Below are 22,038 nucleotides of genomic sequence, written 5' to 3' on the forward strand. Positions count from 1 at the left end.
TTTTTTGGTCTGGATGTCTTGAATGAAATACTGTATAACCACACCAAGTTGCACTATAAAAAGAGGCTTAGGGCTAGGATTGCAAAACTACTGGTGGTTTACAAAAGTTATTTCCGGTAATGTTAGTAATTAACAGGTAATCTATGGCAATCTATGGTAATTCTGGTAATTTACACTTGATTAACTTTAATAAAAAATGTATTCATATAAAGTATTCATTTGTTATATCTCTGTCCATATTGTCCATGGGTTTCTAGATGATAGACCATAAGGTTAATGAGGAATCAAATCAAATACATTTTTATTTTTCACATGCGCCAAATACAGCAAGTGTAGACTTTACCAACAATGCAGATAAAAAGTAAGACAATTAACAAATAGATAACTCTGCATCTCTTCCAACTATTTACTTTTTCACAACTGCCACCAGTTTGGCGTGACATTGACATTGACATAGTTAAATAAATAAAAGTGTGAACAAAATAAAAAGGATATTTCATGCTGAAACTCTCATATTAAACACCAATGGTATTCACTAAGTTGATGAGTTGTATTTAGGATAATGTTTACAGTTTTGTCATTCTATTTTTGATTTTAAAATAATCTTATTTTATTATTTTGTAAGGGTCCAGAGATAATTAATGACACCTGTGATAATCTGAATTACTCAAAAAGCCACTAGATGTCATGTGATGAAAATTCCATAAAATCCTTTAAAGTTACACACATTCTGGTAGTTTACTGGTAAACTTAGAAAGTTACCAGTAATATAATCTCCCTTTCCAACCCTACATAGGGCACTCAACTCACATAGGCCAGATCTTTCTGCAGCCTACAGAAAGCTGTGCAGCCAAGTACGGGCTGTCTGATAAGTACTTTGGACAGAGCTGTCACTTTAACTACACCGAACAAAAATAGAAACGCAACATGTAAAGTGTTGGTCCCATTTCTCATGAGCTGAAATAAAACAGGTGTACCTTGTGCCGAGGACAATAAATGGCAACTCTAAAATATGCAGTTTTGTCACACAGCACAATGCGCAATTTCTGTCTTTAATAAAGCCCTTTTGTGGGGAAAAACTAATTCTGATTGGCTGGGCTGGCTCCCCAGTGGGTGGCCTATGCCCTCCCAGGCCATTAAGACCTACTTCATTTATTTCAATTGACTGATTTCCTTCTATGAAGTGTAACTCAGTAAAATCTTTGAAATTGTAACATGTCACGTTTATTTATTTGTTCAATATAGATAATAGCCTACAAGAGAGGAGAGGCAGAGCCATAGGAAGAATCTCAATTGCATTTCTTTGATTCCTCGCTTCCTCTCTCCTCGCTTCCTTCTCAAAACCCATTGGATTAGAAGGTCAAAGGTGGGTAATGGAGGGTGATTCTCCTATATACACCAGTCAATATACACCACCATCTTTGATACTACAGCCTATGCCCTACTATGCTAAGATGTCTGTGTAAGAGGAAGCTCTAAGTCTGGTTCATGTTGCTTTCATAACCAAGTGTAAAGGTGGTAATTACCAGTTGTGAAGTCGTAAATACCAGTTGGATGCATTCATGAGCTATGAACTTGTTGAGAAACACTGACTGGCTAAAAAACAAGCTGTGTCATCCATGAACTAAAAGTACAGCTATCATGCTTGTAAACGAACTAGGTAGGTGACGTCAAAGATTAGCATGTGGGAGAAGTCGGAGCTCAGGGATGATAAATAAGTTTTCCACTAGTAATTACGAGTTTGAGGGGGGTTCAAGTAAATTTTTCCCAATCATATGTGGTAAATAACACCTTCCCACTTTGTTATAAATGCAGCACTATTTTTTTATTTAACCTTTCTTTAACACCTGCCGAACATGCTATTATTGAGGTAATTTCCTTAGTAGGTGACGTCAGAGGTCAGTATGTGGGAGAAGTTGGAGCTCAGGGATGATAGAAGAGTTTCCCCACTAGTAATTACGAGTTGGAGGGGTGTTCAGTGGGTTAGTGATGGGCATTCAGGCTCTTTTCACTGACCCGGTTCGTTCGGTTCAGCTCACCAAAAGGAGCCGGGTCTTTTGGCTCCCAAACGGCTCTATTTTTTCAAGTCAAACAGTTTGTGATAGTTTGACTATGATTGGTGTTAAAACAATTCTAATTAAATGATTAAATGAAATCATACTCTACCTTTACCACAATGTATTTAAAAATGCATTGGTTTGTTATGAAAAATAATGCTGTTAAACATTTGCATTTAAAGTGTAACTTTTTAATGTATATAAACAAAGTGCATATAAATCTAACCATTCAAAACGAATACAGTCTGAACAGCATAATAGAATATTGCACCATATCAAAGAAAAATAAATAACGATTTGCAAAACTGCAACATCCCACAAATTGAAATAAATGTAAAAAATGAAGGATGCTATTACACATGTGCATTTGAAGTATCACTTTTTTAACGAATATAAACAAAGTGCATATAAATGTAACAATTCAAAACGAATACAATCTGAACAACATAATAATATAATTTTGTACCATATCAAAGAAAAATAAATAACAATGTGCAAAACTGAAGCATTCCACTTAAAACGTTAAACTGGTCACTCTTTTCTCTCTCTTCTTAAATTGCCATGTTATAACCAGCAGCACACAGCAATGCTGACCATATTTAGCTTTTATGAGAGATTTGCATTCAGAAATGCAAGCTGCCTCACTTTTGAGGGGCTAATGCGGTTTCTTCTCTCAGTAATTATTTGTCCCGTTTTCGAGAAGACCCTCTCAGACAGAACGGATGTGGCCACTATGCAGTCTCCCTGTCATGACTTCAGTAAACCGTGGGTAGACAGAGGCCTTGTTCTTCCACCAGCTCAGAAGATATTTCAGAACGAATGTGTGTGCGCTTGAGCATTTAGGCCTATATTATTATTATTTTTTTCGTTCTTTGAAGTAGTTAATTCTATTCATTTAAATATTTTGATTATTCATATCCTATTTTTTTTAAAATGTATTTATAAATAGATTTGGCTCTTCTTAAATGCATGCCGGCTCCCAACGTTACCTACAACTCGTTCGCTAACGACCCATCACTACCGTGGATCTTTTTCCAGTTGAATGTGGTAAATATCACCTTCCCACTTGTTTATGAATGTAGCATAATCTCACCCAGGGAGGAAGACAAAAACACGCAAAAAACAATCCTCCTAAAAAGTTTGGATGGATTTTCATCCACCCCACTGAACTGCAAACAGCTGATTGTGTGAAAAATAGAAAGGTCACATAAAGGTCACAAAACCGGATGTTAGGGAACACAATTGGCATCAGGTGAGATGATATCAAATTAGCTAGCCAGTTAACGTTCTTTCTCGTTAGTAATGTCAGACTGGGAGGAGGAAAACGATGTACCTACGCCTGCTATCACAGCACCACCCACAGATTGGAAGTCTTCGTGGAAAGGGAGTGCGAAGGAAAATGTGTGTTTTGGGGTGGGAAATGCAGGTGGTTTCAGAGCGCCAAGAGGGAGAGGGGATCCCAACGGTTCGCATTGTCAAAAATGGAGGGACAGCTATGGTTGCAACAACGACCGCGTGTTCTCCAGAAGTGGAGATCGTTATGCCTGTAGAGGTGAGCGCGGAGGCCGTGGCGCAGACCGGTCGGCTTCAACTCCGCTCGTCACTTTCACGGTGGAAAATACCTCAATTGGAAGGGTTATAGGTAGGTCACCAACAACAACATTCCTCACAACAAAGATGCTATGCAAATGCTAGCTAGTTAGCGAAATGTGTGAATTAGTTAGCTAGTTAGGAAAGTTAGCTTGGCAAGTCTTGCATGTGCACTAGTTCATATTACGCTTAATTCAACAGGTCGCGGAGGAGCTAAAATACGTGAACTTGAAGAAACAAGTGGTGCACGAATCAAGGCAAGTAGCCAATTTGTAACTAGCTAGCCAATAGTAGAAAGTCGCAATGTATAGGTAGAATGTAGCCAACTTTAGCTAGCTAGTTATCTAACAAAAAGAATTGAGGCAAAGTGACTGACACCAACATGATCAAATCAAATTGTAACGTTATTTGTCACATGCCCCGAATACAACAGGTGTAGGTAGACCCCTTACCGTGAAATGCTTATATAGAAGCCATTAACCAACAATGCAGTAAAATATAGTTAAGAAAATATTTTATAAATGGACTAAAGTAAAAAAAAAAAAAAAAGATATTCTAATAAATCTAAAAGTAACACAACGTTACATGTATATAACAATAACGAGGCTATATACAGGGGGTACCGAGTCAATGTGCGGGGTACAGTGGTTAGGTCTGAAATGTCAAGTAGTGATGCTAACTAGCTCTTTTGGAAACAATGTGGTTGTTTGCTTTTTCTGGCTATCAAACCTAACCCCATGAAAGTTATTATTGCATTAGCATCGAATAGCCCCCGCGATATGCCACATTTCAGGCAAGTTAGGAACCAATTTACACAGACAGTTAGAAAGCAAAGGCCAACTTTTTCAAACAGAAATTTGCATCCTGTAGCACTAACTCCAAAAAGTTCTGGGACACTGAAGTCCATGGAGAATAAGAGAACCTCCTCCCAGCTGCCCACTACACTGAGGCTAGGAAACACTGTCACTATTTATAAATCCATGATAATTGAGAATTTCAAGAAGCATTTTTCTACGGCTGGCTATGCTTTCCACCTGGCTACCCCTACCCTGGTCAACAGCCCTGTACCGCCCCCACAGCAACTTGCCCAAGCCTCCCCCATTTCTCTTTCACCCAAATCCTGATAGCTGATCTGAAAGAGCTGGACCCCTACAAATCAGCCGGGCTAGACATTCTGGACCCTCTCTTTCTAAAATGATCCGCTGAAATTGTTGCAACCCCTATTTATTAGCCTGTTCAACCTCTTTCGTATGGTCTGAGATCCCCAAAGATTGGACAGCTGCCCCAGTCATCCCCTTCTTCAAAGGGGGAGACACTCTAGACCCAAACTGCTACAGACCTATATCTATCCTAACCTGCCTTTCTAAGGTCTTCGAAAGCCAAGTTAACAAACAGATAACCGACCATTTCGAAACTCACCGTACCTTTTCTGCTATGCAATCTGCTTTCAGAGCTGGTCATGTGTGCACCTCAGCCACGCTCAAGGTACTAAACGATATCATAACCGCCATCGAAAAGAGACAATACTGTGCAGCTGTATTCATCGACCTGGCCAAGGCTTTCGACTCTGTCAACCACCACATTCTTATCGGCAAACTCAACAGCCTTAATTTCTCAAATGACTTCCTCGCCTGGTTCACCAATTCCTCGCCTGGTTCACCAACTACTTCTCAGAGTTCAGTGTGTCAAATCGGAGGGCCTGTTGTCCGGACCTCTGGCAGTTTCTATGAGGGTGCCACAGGGTTCAATTCTCGGGCCGACTCTTTTCTCTGTATACATCAATGATGTCGCTCTTGCTGCTGGTGATTCTCTGATCCACCTCTACGCAGACGACACCATACTGTATACTTCTGGCCCTTCTTTGGACACTGTGTTAACTAACCTCCAAACGAGCTTCAATGCCATACAACTCTCCTTCCGTGGCCTCCAACTGCTCCTAAATGCAAGTAAAACTAAATGCATGCTCTTCAACTGATCGTTGCCCACACATGCCTGCCCATCCAGCATCACTACTCTGGATGACTCTGACTTAGAATATTTGGACAACTACAATACCTAGGTGTCTGGTTAGACTGTAAACTCTCCTTCCAGACTCACATTAAGCATCTCCAATCCAAAATTAAATCTAGAATCAGCTTCCTATTTCGCAACAAAGCATCATTCACTTATGCAGCCAAACATACCCTCATAAAACTGACTATCCTACCAATCCTTGACTTCGGCAATGTCATTTACAAAATAGCCTCCAACACTCTACTCAACAAATTGGATGCAGTCTATCACAGTGCCATCCGTTTTGTCACCAAAGCCCCATATACTACCCACCACTGCGACCTGTATGCTCTCGTTGGCTGGCCCTCGCTTCATATTTGTTGCCAAACCCACTGGCTCCAGGTCATCTAAGTCTTTACTAGGTAAAGCCTTGCCTTATCTCAGCTCACTGGTCACCATAGCAGCACCCACCCGTAGCACGTGCTCCAGCAGGTATCTCACTGGTCACCCCCAAAGCCAATTCCTCCTTGGCCGCCTTTCCTTCCAGTTCTCTGCTGCCAATGACTGGATCGAACTGCAAAAATCACTGAAGCTGGAGACTCATCTCCCTCTAACTTTAAGCACCAGCTGTCAGAGCAGCTCACAGATCACTGCAACTGTACATAGCCCATCTGTAAATAGCCCTTCCAACTACCTCATCCCCTATACTGTTATTTATTTTGCTCTTTTGCACCCCAGTATCTACTTGCACACTTATCTTTTGCACATCTATCACTGCAGTGTTTAATTACTATATTGTCATTATTTCGCCACTATGGCCTATTTATTGCCTTACCTACCTTATCCTACCTCGTTTGTACACACTGTATATAGACTTTTTTCTATTGTATTGTTGACTGCATGTTTGTTTTTTCCATGTGTAACTCTGTGTTGTTTGTGTCGCACTGCTTTGCTTTATCTTGGCCAGGTCGCAGTTGTAAATTAGAACTTGTTCTCAACTAGCCTACCTGGTTAAATAAAGGTGAAATAAAAAATTACTGAAACTCTGTTACCTTGATGAATGAACAATGTTAGTGAAAAGCTGTGAACAACAGTGCGTCATTAGCTAATAGCTAGCTCGTATAATAACGTTAGCTAGTAACTAGTTCATATGTAATATGAATGCATTTACCTGCCGGAACTCAATTGGCAATGCTAATTATTCATCAATATGTTTGCTTTTCCTAAATGGATTTGCATTTTTTGTGACAAAATTGAAATGTAAAAAAATATATAGCATTTTAATAATTGAGTATGCATAATGCCTGCCAATTTCAGAAATGTCATGGTACTGTCCAGTACAACACTGACACATTTTAAAAACTAAATGTAAATGCTTAAATGACAATTTCTCATGTTTTACATTTCCTCATGACATGAATTGTGACAAATAACATGAATTCTCAATTGCAATAGAAATCATTTTCTATACTCTGATTTAACTGTCATTCAAATGATCAATGAAATTCTAAAAACCAATTGCAATGCTTAATTTGGCTTTTTTATTTCCCAATTGCTCCTTAGTGTTAATTTTTTTGATGTGTTAGACCTGTCAATCAAACAGTGGGTGGAGTTTTGGTAAGCAGAAGAGGTTGTCTTGCTAGCTATGCTCAGACAAATACCGGCGCTCTTAATTTCGTAAACTATTTCTGGATCAGATGAAGCGGTGAAGCTGTACTATATACTGAAAAATCTTTGCTATGCTGGCTAGGACAGCCAGTGAGCAAGGAGTTCGCAGGGGGAGACAGACTGGGCATGGTGCTTGCTACTAGCAACGATGGCTAGTATATGTAGTTAGCGATCTAGGTTAGAAACAGTGCCATTGGAAAGTATTCAGACCCCTTGACTTTTTCCACATTTTGTTGCGTTACAGCCTTATACTAAAATGATTGCTGAGGCTTTTTAAAATGTTTTATCCCCTATCTACACACAGTACCCCATAATGACAAAGCAAAACAGATTTTTTGAAAACTCATTTACATAAGTATTCAGATCCTTTGCTATGAGAGACACACAAAATTGAGGTCAGGTGCATCCTGTTTCCTTTGATCATCCTTGATCTTTCTACAATTTGATTTGGAGTCCACCTGTGATAAAATTCAATTGATTGGAAATGATTTGGAAAGGCACACACCTGTCTATATAAAGGTCCCGCAGTTGACAGTGCATGTTAGAGCAAAAATGAAGCCATGAGGTCGAAGGAATTGTCAGTGGTGCGCCGAGACAGGATTGTGTCGAGGGCACAGATCTGGGGAAGTGTACCAAAACAATTCTGCAGCATTGAAGGTCAGCAAGAACAGTGGCCTCCGTCATTCTTAAATGGAAGAAGTTTGGAACCACCAAGACTCTACCTAGAGTTGGCTGCCCGGCCAAACTAAGCATTCTGGGGAGAAGGGCCTTGGTCAGGGAGGTGATCAAGAGCCTGATGGTCACTCTGACAGAGCTCTAGAGTTCCTCTGTGTTGATGGTTGTCCTTCTGGAAGGTTCTCCCATCTCTGCAGCACTCCACCAATCAGGCCTTTATGCTAGAGTGGCCAGACGGAAGCCACTCCTCAGTAAAAGGCACATGACAGCCCACTTGGAGTTTGCCAAAAGGCACCTAAAGACTCTGACCATGAGAAACCAAGATTTAACGCTTTGGCCTGAATGCCAAGTGTCATGTCTGGAGGAAACCTGGCACCATCCCTACGGTGAAGCATGGTGGTGGCAGCATCATGCTGTGGGGATGTTTTTCAGAGGCAGCGACTGGGAGACTAGTCAGGATCAAGGCAAAGATGAACGGCGCAAAGTTGTATTTTTAAGTACACAGATCTTTGTTGAAAACCTGCTCTAGAGCGCCCAGGACCTCAGACTGGGGTGAAGGTTCACCTTCCATCAGGACAATGACCCTAAGCACACAGCCAAGAAACGCAAGAGTGGCGTCTTTGAATGTCCTTGAGTGGGCCAGCCAGAGCCCAGACTTGACCCGATCAAACATCTCGGGAAATACCTGAAAATAGCTGTGAAGTGACGCTCCCCATCCAACCTGACAGAGCTTGAGAGGATCTGCAGAGAGAAACTTCCCAAATACAGGTGTGGCGAGCTTGTAGCGTCATACCCAAGAAGAATCGAGGCTGTAACCGCTGCCAAAGGTGCTTCAGCAAAGTACTGAGTAAAGGGTCTGAATACGTATGTAAATTTGATTGAATAAAAAAAATCTAACTTTTTGCTTTGTCATTATGAGGTATTATGTGTAGATTGATGATGACGGGAGGGGGCTGCGTCTGCTGGAAGAGCTGCTTGCTGGGGTTGCTTGTACACAGCAATGACATCATAGTTTCCTGAGGGTTGAAATACGAAATAGATTAGTTGAAAGGCACACTGTCAGGTCTGGGGTAAATGAGCTAAAATGCTTTTCTTCCAAGTATTGCTTTTGTTGCCTTCATATCAGACCACAGGAACTCTGACTGGTTCCAGTCCATGTCATATACACTACTCAAAAAAATAAAGGGAACACTTAAACAACACAATGTAACTCCAAGTCAATCACACTTTTGTGAAATCAAACTGTCCACTTAGGAAGCAACACTGATTGACAATAAGTTGTACATGCTGTTGTGCAAATGGAATAGACAAAAGGTGGAAATTATAGGCAATTAGCAAGACACCCCCAATAAAGGAGTGATTCTGCAGGTGGTGACCACTTCTCAGTTCCTATGCTTCCTGGCTGATGTTTTGGTCACTTTTGAATGCTGGCGGTGCCCTCACTCTAGTGGTAGCATGAGACGGAGTCTACAACCCACACAAGTGGCTCAGGTAGTGCAGCTCATCCAGGATGGCACATCAATGCGAGCTGTGGCAAAAAGGTTTGCTGTGTCTGTCAGCGTAGTGTCCAGAGCATGGGGGCGCTACCAGGAGACAGGCCAGTACATCAGGAGACGTGGAGGAGGCCGTAGGAGGGCAACAACCCAGCAGCAGGTCCGCTACCTCCGCCTTTGTGCAAGGAGTAGCACTGCCAGAGCCCTGCAAAATGACCTCCAGCAGGCCACAAATGTGCATGTGTCAGCATATGGTCCCACAAGGGCTCTGAGGATCTCATCTCGGTACCTAATGGCAGTCAGGCTACCTCTGGCGAGCACATGGAGGGCTGTGCGGCCCCACAAAGAAATGCCACCCCACACCATGACTGACCCACCACCAAACCGGTCATGCTGGAGGATGTTGCAGGCGGCAGAACGTTCTCCACGGCGTCTCCAGACTCTGTCACGTCTGTCACATGTGCTCATGTGCTCAGTGTGAACCTGCTTTCATCTGTGAAGAGCACAGGGCGCCAGTGGTGAATTTGCCAATATTGGTGTTCTCTGGCAAATGCCAAACGTCCTGCACGGTGTTGGGCTGTAAGCACAACCCCCACCTGTGGACGTCAGGCCCTCATACCACCCTCATGGAGTCTGTTTCTGACCGTTTGAGCAGACACATACACATTTGTGGCCTGCTGGAGGTCATTTTGCAGGGCTCTGGCAGTGCACCTCCTTGCACAAAGGCGGAGGTACCGGTCCTGCTGCTGGGTTGTTGCCCTCCTACGGCCTCCTCCACATCTCCTGATGTACTGGCCTGTCTCCTGGTAGCGCCTGCATGCTCTGGACACTACGCTGACAGACACAGCAAACCTTTTTGCCACAGTTCGCATTGATGTGCCATCCTGGATGAACTGCACTACCTGAGCCACTTGTGTGGGTTGTAGACTCCGTCTCATGCTACCACTAGAGTGAGAGCACCGCCAGCATTCAAAAGTGACCAAACATCAGCCAGGAAGCATAGGAACTGAGAAGTGGTCTGTGGTCACCACCTGCAGAATCACTCCTGTTTTGGGGGGTGTCTTGCTAATTGCCTATAATTTCCACCTTTTGTCTATTCCATTTGCACAACAGCATGTGAAATTTATTGTCAATCAGTGTTGCTTCCTAAGTGGACAGTTTGATTTCACAGAAGTGTGATTGACTTGGAGTTACATTGTGTTGTTTAAGTGTTCCCTTTATTTTTTTGAGCAGTGTATATATAACTTTATTTTATGACCCCAGAGCTCCAGTCTGCAACATTCAAATCAATGGAGGCCAGAAAAGTGGTAAAAATCTGGAAAATTATATTGTGTCAGCTAGGCTGAATTCTGTGCCAGAATTAAGCCTACTGGCTATCTGACAGGCTCACTAACCTGTTGAACTCGTCATCTTTCTTCACGAATCCGCAGGACATAAAACAATCGAGGTAAGATTGATATCGATTTTCAGACATGACATTTCCTTTTTTAGTGTACGCTTTTTATATTAATTTGATTTGAAATGTCCTGTTTTACGCTTATTTCTGAGAGAAATATTTGAATCTCTGTGAAATGTCAATGGGGCACTGAGCTTTAACCAAGCTGTTTATTTTCAAACCCTTTTACACTTAATTCAGCTCGTGTCGTGCTAATTTTGCGAACTGCTGAAACTACTTTGAAGACAGTTCAAAGACACATTTTCTACACTGCACCTAATCAATTGCCCTCCCCCTGTAGAGTTAACCTCCCTGCATGTGTTTGTGTTGTAGATCAGCAAGGGGGTCTATGAGGGTGTGGTGCAAATCTTTGGGAGCAGCAAGGTTCAGCAGAAGGCCCGAGAGATGATCGAGGAGTTGGTAGCCGGAGACAATGGCCCTGGGGGATTCCGCAGAGGTAAAACACACTTAAACCAATAGGAAAGGGAGAGAGCACTGAGTGTGGTACTGTAAACTGCAGATTGGACGGCGGTACATTCATGCTGCAAACAGCCCGTTCCATCTAATCCCAAAGATGCTATATTGGATTGAGGTCTGGGAACTGCTCATGCCACTCAAGTAAACTTAACTCTCATGTTCCAGGCATTGTTTTTCCACTCCTCAATTGTCCAGTGTTGGTGATTTCATGCCCATTGGAGCCGCTTCTTCTTGTTCTTAGTTGTAAGAGTGGGAACCCAGTGTGGTCTTTTTCTGCAATAGCCCATCCTTGACGAGGATCAACGAGTTGTGCCTTCTGAGATGCCATTCTGCACACCACTGTTATACTGCGCTGTTATTTGCCTGCCTGTTGGCTTGCACTATTCTTTCCATTCACCTTCGACCTCTCATCAACAAGCTGTTTTCGCCCACAGGAATGTTGCTTACTAGATGTTTTTTGTTAGTCGCGCCGTTCTCGGTAAACCCTAGACACTGTCGTATTTGTGTGAAAAGGCCAGAAGGACGTTATTTTGAGATACTGGATCCGGTGAGCCTGTTACCTACGATCGTACTACGCTCAGTCGCTTAGGTCACTTGTTTTGCCCCTTCTAACGTTCAATCAAACAGTAACTGGATGCCTGTCTGCCTGCTTTATATGGCCAGCCACGTAACTCACTGTCTGTAGGAGCGATCCATTTTTGTGAATGGGGTGGTGTACCTAATAAACTGGCCGGTGAGTACGTGTTCTTGAAGGACCTCTTCAACTATAGCTTTTTGCATTTACTTTGATCTTGTCTTAAAGGCCACTTCAACTTTTAATTCGACCTCATTCGCTATCTCCAGCACCAAACCAGTGTCTACATATTTGAAAACAGCGTGTTAAAAATAAAGACATATATATACACACACACACACACACACACACACACACACACACACACACACACACACACACACACACACACACACACACACAAAGTACGAGTCAAATGTTTGTCCACCTACTCATTCAAGGGTTTTTCTTTTCTTTTTACTATTTTTGACATTGTAGAATGATAATGAAGGAAGACATCAAAACTAATAAATAACACATGGAATCATGTAGTAACCAAAAAAAGTGTTAAAAAAAATAAATATATTTTCTATTATTCAAAGTAGCCACCCTTTGCCTTGATGACAGCTTTGCACACTCTCGGCATTCTCTCAACCAGTTTCACCTGGAATGCTTTTCCAACAGTCTTGAAGGTGTTCTCACATATGCTGAACACTTGTTGGCTGCTTTTCCTTCACTCTGCGGTCCAATTGGCTTGAGGTTGGGTGATTTGTGGAGGCCATGTCATCTGATGCAGCACTCGCATCACTCCTTGGTAAAATAACCCTTACACAGCCTGGAGGTGTGTTGGGTCATTGTCCTGTTGAGGAACAAATGATGGTCCCACTAAGCGCAAACCAGATGGGATGGCGTATCGCTGTGGTAGCCATGCTGGTTAAGTTTTACATTACATTTACATTTAAGTCATTTAGCAGACGCTCTTATCCAGAGCGACTTACAAATTGGTGCATTCACCTTATGAAATCCAGTGGGACAACCACTTTACAATAGTGCATCTAAATCTTTTAAGGGGGGGGTGGGGGGTTAGAAGGATTACTTTATCCTATCCTAGGTATTCCTTAAAGAGGTGGGGTGATTGTGTGCCTTGAATTCTAAATAAAAGCACCAGCACACCACCACCTCCATGCTTCACGGTGGGAACCACACATGCGGAGATCATCTGTTCACCTACTCTGCGTCTCACAAAGACACGACGGTTGGAATCAAAAATCTCAAATTTAGACTCATCAGACCAAAGGACAGATTTCCACCGGTCTAATGTCCATTGCTAGTGTTTCTTGGCCCAAGCAAGTCTCTTCTTATTATTGGTGTCCTTTTAGTAGTGTTTTCTTTGCAGCAATTCGACCATGAAGGGCTGATTTCACGCATTTCTCCACTGAACAGTTGGTTTTGAGATGTCGTTTTCTAGAACTCTGTAGCATTTATTTGGTCTGCAATTTCTGAGGCTGGTAACTCTAATGAACTTATCCTCTGCAGCAGAGGTAACTCTGGGTCTTCCTTTCCTATGGCGGTCCTCATGAGAAGCTAGTTTCATCATAGTGCTTGATGGTTTTTGCGACTGCAATTGAAAGTTTCAAAGTCCTTGAATGTCTTAAAATAATGGACTGTTTCTCTTTGCTTATTTGAGCTGTTCTTGCCATAATATGGACTTGGTCTTTTACCAAATAGCCCTATCTTCTGTATACCAACCCTACCTTATCATAACACAAGTGATGGGCTCAAACACAACCACTACAGGATTGGTGGGTCCCCCTCGGGATGGTTGAGCTAACGTAGGCTAATGCGATTAGCATGAGATAGTAAGTAATAAGAATTTCCCTGGACATAGACATCTGATATTGTCAGAAAGCTTAAATTGTTGGCAATTTAACTGCAATGTCCAATTTACAGTAGCTATTATAGTGAAATAATACTGTGCTATTTTTTTGAGGAGCGTGCAGTTATGAACTTAAAGTTATTAATAAACCATTTGGGCAGTGGTTCATTGGATCAGTCTAACACTTTGCACATACAATACAGTCATCTAGTGGCCAAAATCAAAATTTCGCATGGGCTGGAATAATACTTATGGCATTTCAAAGATGATGGTACAAATAAAATACAAAACAACGCATGTTTTTTTCTTTGTATTATCTTTCACCAGATCTAATGTATTGTATTCTCCTACATTAATTTCACATTTCCACAAATGTAAGTGTTTCCTTTCAAATGGTATCAAGAATATGCATTAAGAATATGCATTAGGTTAATTGAAAAGGAAAGAAATTACACAAATGAACTTTTAACAAGGCACACCTGTTAATTGAAATGCATTCCAGGTGACTACCTCATGAAGCTGGTTGAGAGAATGCCAAGACTGTGCAAATCTGTCATCTGGTACTGTATCTTTTTTTAATGTAATGCCTTTTGTGACCGAACACTAGCACTTTACTTTTTACCCCCTACTAGCACTCTTTGCTGATAAACTTCTTTATTGAGGAGAAATGTCATGTGGTTGTCTCACCTAGCAATCTTAAGATGCACTAACTGTAAGTCGCTCTGGATAAGAGCGTCTGCTAAAAGACTAAAATGTAAAAATATAAAGGTCCTAAAACATAAACATATGGTAAGATTAAAAGTAACAAAACGGTTTTCTTCAAAACCTGCAGCCATTTTTCTAGCCAGAGGGTGGGTATTTTCTTGTTCCCTACGTTACAGTGAATTTCATAGTGTTTGAAAATCACTGTTTAAAATGTTTTAACTTTTGATGTCATCGGGTAGAACTTTATTAACTTAATATTTTATATTACAAAATGTGGAAATGTTATTGTGCTGGAGATAATGAAAATGAGGTTAAAAAGTGGTGGAATTGGCCTGTCACGTTTTTAATTTCACTAACACCACATCTTTTGCTGTATCAAGTCAGTGTTCTTACAGTATAGAGTTCTCTGAAGCGTTTCATTGTCTGCTTTCAATGAAGGCTTTCCCTGCTATAACGGCCTCCTGTATTGTCCGGTGAACGACACTACTAGTTCTTCAGACTGAGTTTGTCTTTGTGTTTTGCATTCTCTCTCAGAACCTGGGTGTGATGGAGGATTTGGGGTTAGAGGTGGAAGATTTGGGGGTGCTGGTGGCGGAGGCAGGAGCAGCTCCATCTGGTCAGCTGCAGCCCTGCAGGCGTCTGTGGAGGACAATCCTCCACAGGCCATCGACTGGGTCTCCATGAGGGCCAACCGGCACAAATACGAGGAGTTGAAGTGGCAGGGTGAGTGGGGGAGATGCACGCACGCACAACACACACCGGGACTGTGTCACTGTTGATTGACAACTGTTCCTACACTTGATTCTCCTGTGTTCTTACATGACAGTATTCTGATTGATCGAGTTCTTAGTGGCTGAATAGAACGTTTTGATTTGGGATCCCTGCAGATCTCCCACCTCTGAAGAAGGATTTCTACTTTGAGTCAGAGATTGTAGCCAGTCGGTGTGAAGAGGAAGTAAAGGAATGGAGGTAAGTTGGGGACGAGGGCTTAATTTTGTCTCAATGGAGGTATATTTCTTGTCCAGCAGAGGATGCTGTTTATCTATCCACTTTCTGAGTTCAATTTTATTTTGTTTTTTCTGCTCAGTGACATGTTATCAACTCTTCTCAGTAGACTTTGGTTTTGTACCAACCTACATGAAAGTAAAGTAACTATATTCCTGACTAATTCCACCCTCTCTTCCCGTAGGAAAACGAATAACGATATCTTTGTGGATGACCTGAAGGAGGGAGAAGGGGAGAAGCGTTCCTTTCCCAACCCTGTGGTCACGTTCGACGAAGCCTTCCTGCGCTATCCTGGGATCATGGAGAATATTGTCAGAGTCGGCTTCGCCAAGCCAACTCCTATCCAGGTCCTTATTCAATCAGAGTCCAACCTCCCCTCCAAAACCTTAGTGTTGTTTGTATACAATCTTTGACCGTCTCTGAGCAAAGACTTGAGTGATTTTCACTGACCAATTTAGATGAGCAATACACTCCAAATTGAACTGACCAATATAGTGCACTCACTCCATGCCCTTCAAGTTGGAGCATGATGGAAGCGGTTCAACTAAGCTAACATATGGAATTGACTTAAGATGTTGATACCATGCATAATTTCGCCATTATATTGTAGTACCCCTTTAGTTATCAAAATAAATATTTAGTTTCAAAATATTGAATATGACCTTTACTACTATAGCCCATGGAAACGCATTGAATAACACATTCATAAATGGCAAAAAGACAGTCAGTTAATAAGGTTTTGAAGTGTCTGTCCTATATCTAGGAGATATAAAACATATGTGTTTTTTGGGACATAATTAACCCCAACAAAATGTTGGCTGTATTACAGTTGATGATTTACAATAACTTAATGGGTAAATTACAGTTGATGATTTACAATAACTTAATGGGTACATTACAGTTGATTTCCTGCAAAATATAGAAATTAAAAGCACTGGATTAAGAGAATTAGAAAATAATACTTCCCAATTCTCTACTTCCTCAAAGTGTTTACTTGTTCACTTTCCTTCACTGATTGAATTAAAAGGAAATGGCTGGTATTAGAAATATGTTGCAAACTCTATCCCATGCCTCCACCAATCCAATATGTTTACATTTGTGGGAAATAGTGAACGTGTACATAATTCAGTAGACATTTTGGCGCTGGCAAAAAAAAGGCATTTCGTTATACTTGTTCACTTGTATTGAAACTTTAAATGTGAAAGATGTTATTGGGAAACACCCTTTTGAAGCTCACTGAACAACATTTTTTAAGAGGTCTATGCCTGCTATTTAATGACTCATAGCTTACTGTTGTCTGTAGTTATTTTCAATATGCATGCAATGAGTTTCTGTTACGTCTCTGTCATCACACGGTCTTTATTGTGAGAAAATATTTAGTCTTCGCTAACAATAAATCCACTACTGTGATGCCACATTTGATACTTAGTACCATACACAGTTGCACTATAACTCCATGTTGTCAGTGTCATTCCCATGACAGTTGTCCCCCTGTCCCAGTCTCAAGCCTGGCCCATGTCGCTGAAAGGAGATGACCTGATCGCGATCGCCCAGACAGGCACAGGGAAGACACTGGCCTATCTCCTACCTGGCTTCATTCACATGGATGGCCAGCCAGTGTAAGTTTTTACCACCGTACTGGTATTTCTTCCAGCCATGCGTCTTTCACACAATTGCTCATTCCAAGATTGACCCCTACCCCTAATGGTCATGTGTAGTTCAGAAATAATGGGATAGGCATTCTTTACATTTTGTGGGTGTGTGGCATTTTTTACATTTGTGCCTGTATGGTTTACACAGAAAACGTGATAAGCAGGACGGCCCTGGTATGCTTGTTCTGACTCCCACTAGAGAGCTGGCTCTGCAGATTGAGTCAGAGTGCAACAAGTACAGCTACAAGGGCTTCAAATGGTACCATACGTGCTCCTAACACTGTATAGAATTATCATACTAGGGCTTTAACAAGCACCACATCTATTCTACTGTACTAACACCATAATACACACTAGCTTATTGAGGTACCATACGTATATTACTAACGCTACTTATGAAACCACAAGGGCTTCAAGAGATCGCATCTATACTATGACCTACAGGTGAGATGTCTGCATGTAGAGCTTCCCCCTCTGTGTTGTCTCTGTGTAGTGTGTGTGTCTATGGAGGTGGAGACCGCAGGGCCCAGATCAAAGCGATCTCAGCTGGAGTAGACATTGTGATCGCCACGCCTGGCCGGCTTAACGACCTGCAGATGAACGAGCTGATCAACCTGCGTTCCATCACCTACCTGGTGTGTGTGTGTGTGGGGGGGCAGTGGTGAGAATGTGTATGCGCACGACTGTATTTGTGCGTGGCTTTGTATATTGCTGGTAGCGTGTGAGCATGTGTGTAACTGTTTTTTTTGTGTTAGGTGCTGGATGAGGCAGACAGGATGCTTGACATGGGCTTTGAGCCTCAAATCATGAAAATTCTTCTGGACGTCCGTCCGGACAGGCAGACTATGATGACCAGGTAAAAGGACCCTAAGATGCGAACACCCCGTTACTTCAGACGGACTACAACTGTATCAACGTTCAGTTCCACAGTGTATATAGCTCATCTGTTTTGTAATGCATACCATTCTTTTGTTGATCTTTGCCCATCTTAATGTCTTGTCTCTTCTCCGATTGGCTGATTCAGTGCCACCTGGCCCACGGGAGTGAGGCGATTGGCCAAGACGTACCTGAAGAACCCCATGATGGTGTATGTGGGAACTCTGGACCTGGCTGTGAGTGGAGCTAATGCTTCTGCTGCTCATTCCAAATAAATAAGAAATGAATGGGATGTGTTAAGACCTAGGCCAGGATTCAATCTGATCAAGAGTTATATGTATTGTGGCTTTTAAAGGCAATTTCCGATTTAAGTGGACATGCAGCGTTTACTGTGAAGGGGATCTCGGCGAACGCGGGAACATTTTTAAAGCCGCAATGCCTATAACCCACAATTAGATTGATTGCAAGCCCTGGCTTATTCCGAGGTGCTTAGTCCGCGGTGCTAAAGGAGCTCCTTAAACTTGACACAAAAAAGCCATCTGAGTCAGATGGTTTAGACCCTATCTTCTTTAAGGTTGCTGCCCCTATCATCGCAAAGCCTATCTCTGACCTTTTTAACATGTCTCTCCTTTCTGGGGAGGTTCCCATTGCTTGGAAGGCAGCCACAGTTTGTCCTTTATTTAAAGAGGAGATCAAGCTGATCCTAACAGTTATAGGCCTATTTCTATTTTGCCCTGTTTACAAAAGTGTTGGATAAACTTGACAATAATCAACTGACTGGTTTTCTTGATGTCTATAGTATTCTCTTTGGTATGCAATCTGGTTTCCGCTCAGGTTATGGATGTGTCACTGCAACCTTAAAGGTCCTCAATGATGTCACCATTGCCCTTGATTCTAAGCAATATTGTACTGCTATTTTTATTGACTTGGCCAAAGCTTTTTATATGGTAGACCATTCCATTCTTGTGGGCCGGCTAAGGAGTATTGGTGTCTCTGATGGGTCTTTGGCCTGGTTTGCTAACTACCTCAAAGAGTACAGTGTATAAGTCAGAAAATCTGCTGTCTCAGCCACTGCCTGTCACCAAGGGTGTACCCCAAGGCTCGATCCAAGGCACCACGTTCTTCTCAATTTACATCAACAACATAGCTCAGGCAGTAAGAAGCTCTCTCATCCATTTATATACAGATGATAGTCTTATACTCAGCTGGCCCCTTCCCGAATTGTGTTAAACACTCTACAACAAAGCTTTCTTAGTGTCCAACATGCTCTCTCTGCCCTTAACCTTGTTCTGAACGCCTCCAAAACAGATGTCATGTGGTTTGGTAAGAAGAATGCTCCTCTTCCGTGTTATTACTACCTCTGAGGGTTTAGAGCTTGAGGTAGTCACCGCATACAAGTACATGGGAGTATGGCTAGACGGTGTACTGTCCTTCTCTCAGCACATATCAAAGCTGCAGGCTAAAGTTAAATCTAGACTTGGTTTCCTCTATCGTAATCGCTCCACTTTCACCCAAGCTGCCAAACTATCCCTGATTCAGATGACCATCCCACCCATGCTAGATTACGGAGACATAATTTATAGATCGGCAGGTAAGGGTGCTCTCGAGCGGCTAGATGTTCTTTACCATTCGGCCATCAGATTTGCCACTGCACTCTATACTCCTCTGTAAACTGGTCATCTGTATACCCTCTTAGGCCTCACTCCCCCCCCCTATCTGAGATCTACTGCAGCCCTCATTCTCCACATACAACACCCGTTCTGCCAGTCACATTCTGTTGAAGGTCCCCAAAGCACACATCCCTGGGTCGCTCCTCTTTTCAGTTCGCTGCAGCTAGCAACTGGAACGAGCTGCAACAAACACTCAAATTAGACAGTTTTATCTCAATCGCTTCATTCAAAGACTCAATCATGGACACTCTTACTGACAGTTGTGGCTGCTTTGTATGATGTATTGTTGTCTCTACCTTCTTGACCTTTGTGCTGTTGACTTTGCCCAATGTTTGTACCATGTTTTTGTGTTTCTACCATGTTGTCATGTGTCGTTGTCATGTGTCGCTACCATGCTGTGTTGTCTTAGGTCTCTTTATGTAGTGTTGTATCTCTCGTTGTGATGTGTGTGTTGTCCTGTATTTATATTGTTTTAATTTTTTAAATTCCAGGCCCCCGTCCCCGCAGGAGGCCTTTTGCCTTTTGGTAGGCCGTCATTGTAAATAAGAATTTGTTCTTAACTGACTTGCCTAGTTAAATAAAAAATATTAACAGCACTCATGTTTGTCCCTGCCCAACCTAATAATCTATAGGTTTCTCTCTACTCTCTCAGGCTGTGAACACAGTGCAGCAGACTGTTCTCTTTTGTCAAGACGAAGAGAAGAAGGCCTATCTCTTTAACTTTGTCCACAACATGGAGCCTGAGGACAAAGTGCTCATCTTCGTAGGCAAGAAGATAATGTGAGTGTTGCCCTGCACCCCTCTGTTCTCTCCTTGTTATATGTCCAATGTCAACAAGACATTGATGGTCAGCGAGACATTGAGAAAACTAGAGATAATCCCTAGTCCGATTCTAGAGGCACTTCATGTATATTTGACAGAATTACGTAGGTATAAGATAGGATAGGTGTAAAAAAAAATCAGGAAAGAAATCCCTGGCAAAAATCGAAGTAAACACTTTGTTTTCAGAGGATTTTAAAATGACCTAATTACTTTTATCAAAATTAAGTGCTTTGTATGATGTGTGTTATTTTTCATACAGTTCTTTAGAAGAATAATTGCATGTCAAATGTCTGGCACCCCTGCAGTTAACTTTTAAAACATATGTCCCCCTTAGAATATAGTTGAATAGCCTTGGTGTAATGGATATTGTAGTAGCTCCACCTTGCTTCTGATAGGTTAAGTGGACTTTTCACAAGGGCGAAAAGAGGTAAGAGTTCTACCCATCGCATATGTCCAAGTCAGCAAAACAACATGATGGTTGAACTGAGGAAAATAAATGACCAAAACTGGAGAGAGATTGCCAAGTCATTATTTTAGCAGTTATTGTATCTGATTCTGGCACTCGTTACATTTGTATTTATTATGGATCCAGCAGCTACTCTTCCTGGGGTCCAGCAAAATGAATACAGTTTATGCAATTAAAAAAATAATAATAATACAATACATTCACAGATTTCACAACACACTGTGTGTCCTCGGGCCCCTACTCCACCACTACCACACATCTAAAGTACTAAATCAATGTGTGTGTGTGTGTGTGTATGCATGTGTCTGTGCCAATGTTTGTGTTGCTTCACAGTCCCCGCTGTTCCATAAGGTGTTTTTTTAATCTGTTTTTTAAATGTAATTTTACTGCTTGCGTTATATGGCCTCTCCTCTGTCCTCTCTCGCTTCCTCTTGCTTGAAATGAGACGGTCCTTCTCCACTCGCGTGTCATTGGGCAAATGACGTTTACAGGGCTGGGTCCCAAAATAATAACGTTTACAGGGCTGGGTCCCAAAAAAATGTTGTTTACAGGGCTGGGTCCCAAAATAATGACGTTTACACGGCTCGGTCACAAAATAAATGTGTAAAATGATCAAAACAATTTCAATTAGTTATGCAAGACATTTTATAGATGAAACAATAAGTAGACTATTGCTTTTAAATGTGCATGGTTTTTCTCCTGTGACGAAACACAACTGAGTCGGGGGATGTGGCATATTTCTAAACTCTTCTGCGGTAGGATACACGTGAGTATCCTCAATGAAAGGTGGCTATACACTTCTGTTTGCCTACTAATGAAATGACACACTCCTCGACCACTTACTGGTTTCCGGGTCTCGGAGGAGAAGACTAAGGATGCTTTTTTTGCCCAAACGAGAGAACCTGTATGACTCAACTGTGTATGCAGCAGCCCACACTGGTTTGATTTAGACAGTGGGTGTCCCAACCTACCCCTCCAGGCTGTTTCGTACAGACTGAGCACTGTTTTGAGGTGTGGCTTTTATTT

The 22,038-nt window shown here is 42.0% G+C and overlaps 1 protein-coding gene across 1 annotated transcript in view; it reads left to right on the forward strand.

The window, feature by feature from the left end:
* Nucleotides 1-3,153: 3,153 nt before the first annotated feature.
* The window catches only part of ddx43 (DEAD (Asp-Glu-Ala-Asp) box polypeptide 43), a 29,846-nt gene continuing 10,961 nt past the window's right edge, over nt 3,154-22,038 (forward strand). The window contains exons 1-12 of the mRNA XM_055902342.1: nt 3,154-3,699; nt 3,849-3,904; nt 11,244-11,367; nt 15,056-15,244; nt 15,409-15,490; nt 15,711-15,873; nt 17,027-17,145; nt 17,327-17,437; nt 17,672-17,813; nt 17,934-18,034; nt 18,203-18,290; nt 20,377-20,504. Coding sequence (XP_055758317.1) covers nt 3,360-3,699; nt 3,849-3,904; nt 11,244-11,367; nt 15,056-15,244; nt 15,409-15,490; nt 15,711-15,873; nt 17,027-17,145; nt 17,327-17,437; nt 17,672-17,813; nt 17,934-18,034; nt 18,203-18,290; nt 20,377-20,504 — 1,643 coding nt within the window. The 5' untranslated portion in view covers nt 3,154-3,359. The remainder of the gene's footprint in view (nt 3,700-3,848; nt 3,905-11,243; nt 11,368-15,055; nt 15,245-15,408; nt 15,491-15,710; nt 15,874-17,026; nt 17,146-17,326; nt 17,438-17,671; nt 17,814-17,933; nt 18,035-18,202; nt 18,291-20,376; nt 20,505-22,038) is intronic.

The sequence above is a fragment of the Salvelinus fontinalis genome, chromosome 37, assembly GCF_029448725.1.
Source record: "Salvelinus fontinalis isolate EN_2023a chromosome 37, ASM2944872v1, whole genome shotgun sequence".
Classification (NCBI taxonomy): domain Eukaryota; kingdom Metazoa; phylum Chordata; class Actinopteri; order Salmoniformes; family Salmonidae; genus Salvelinus; species Salvelinus fontinalis.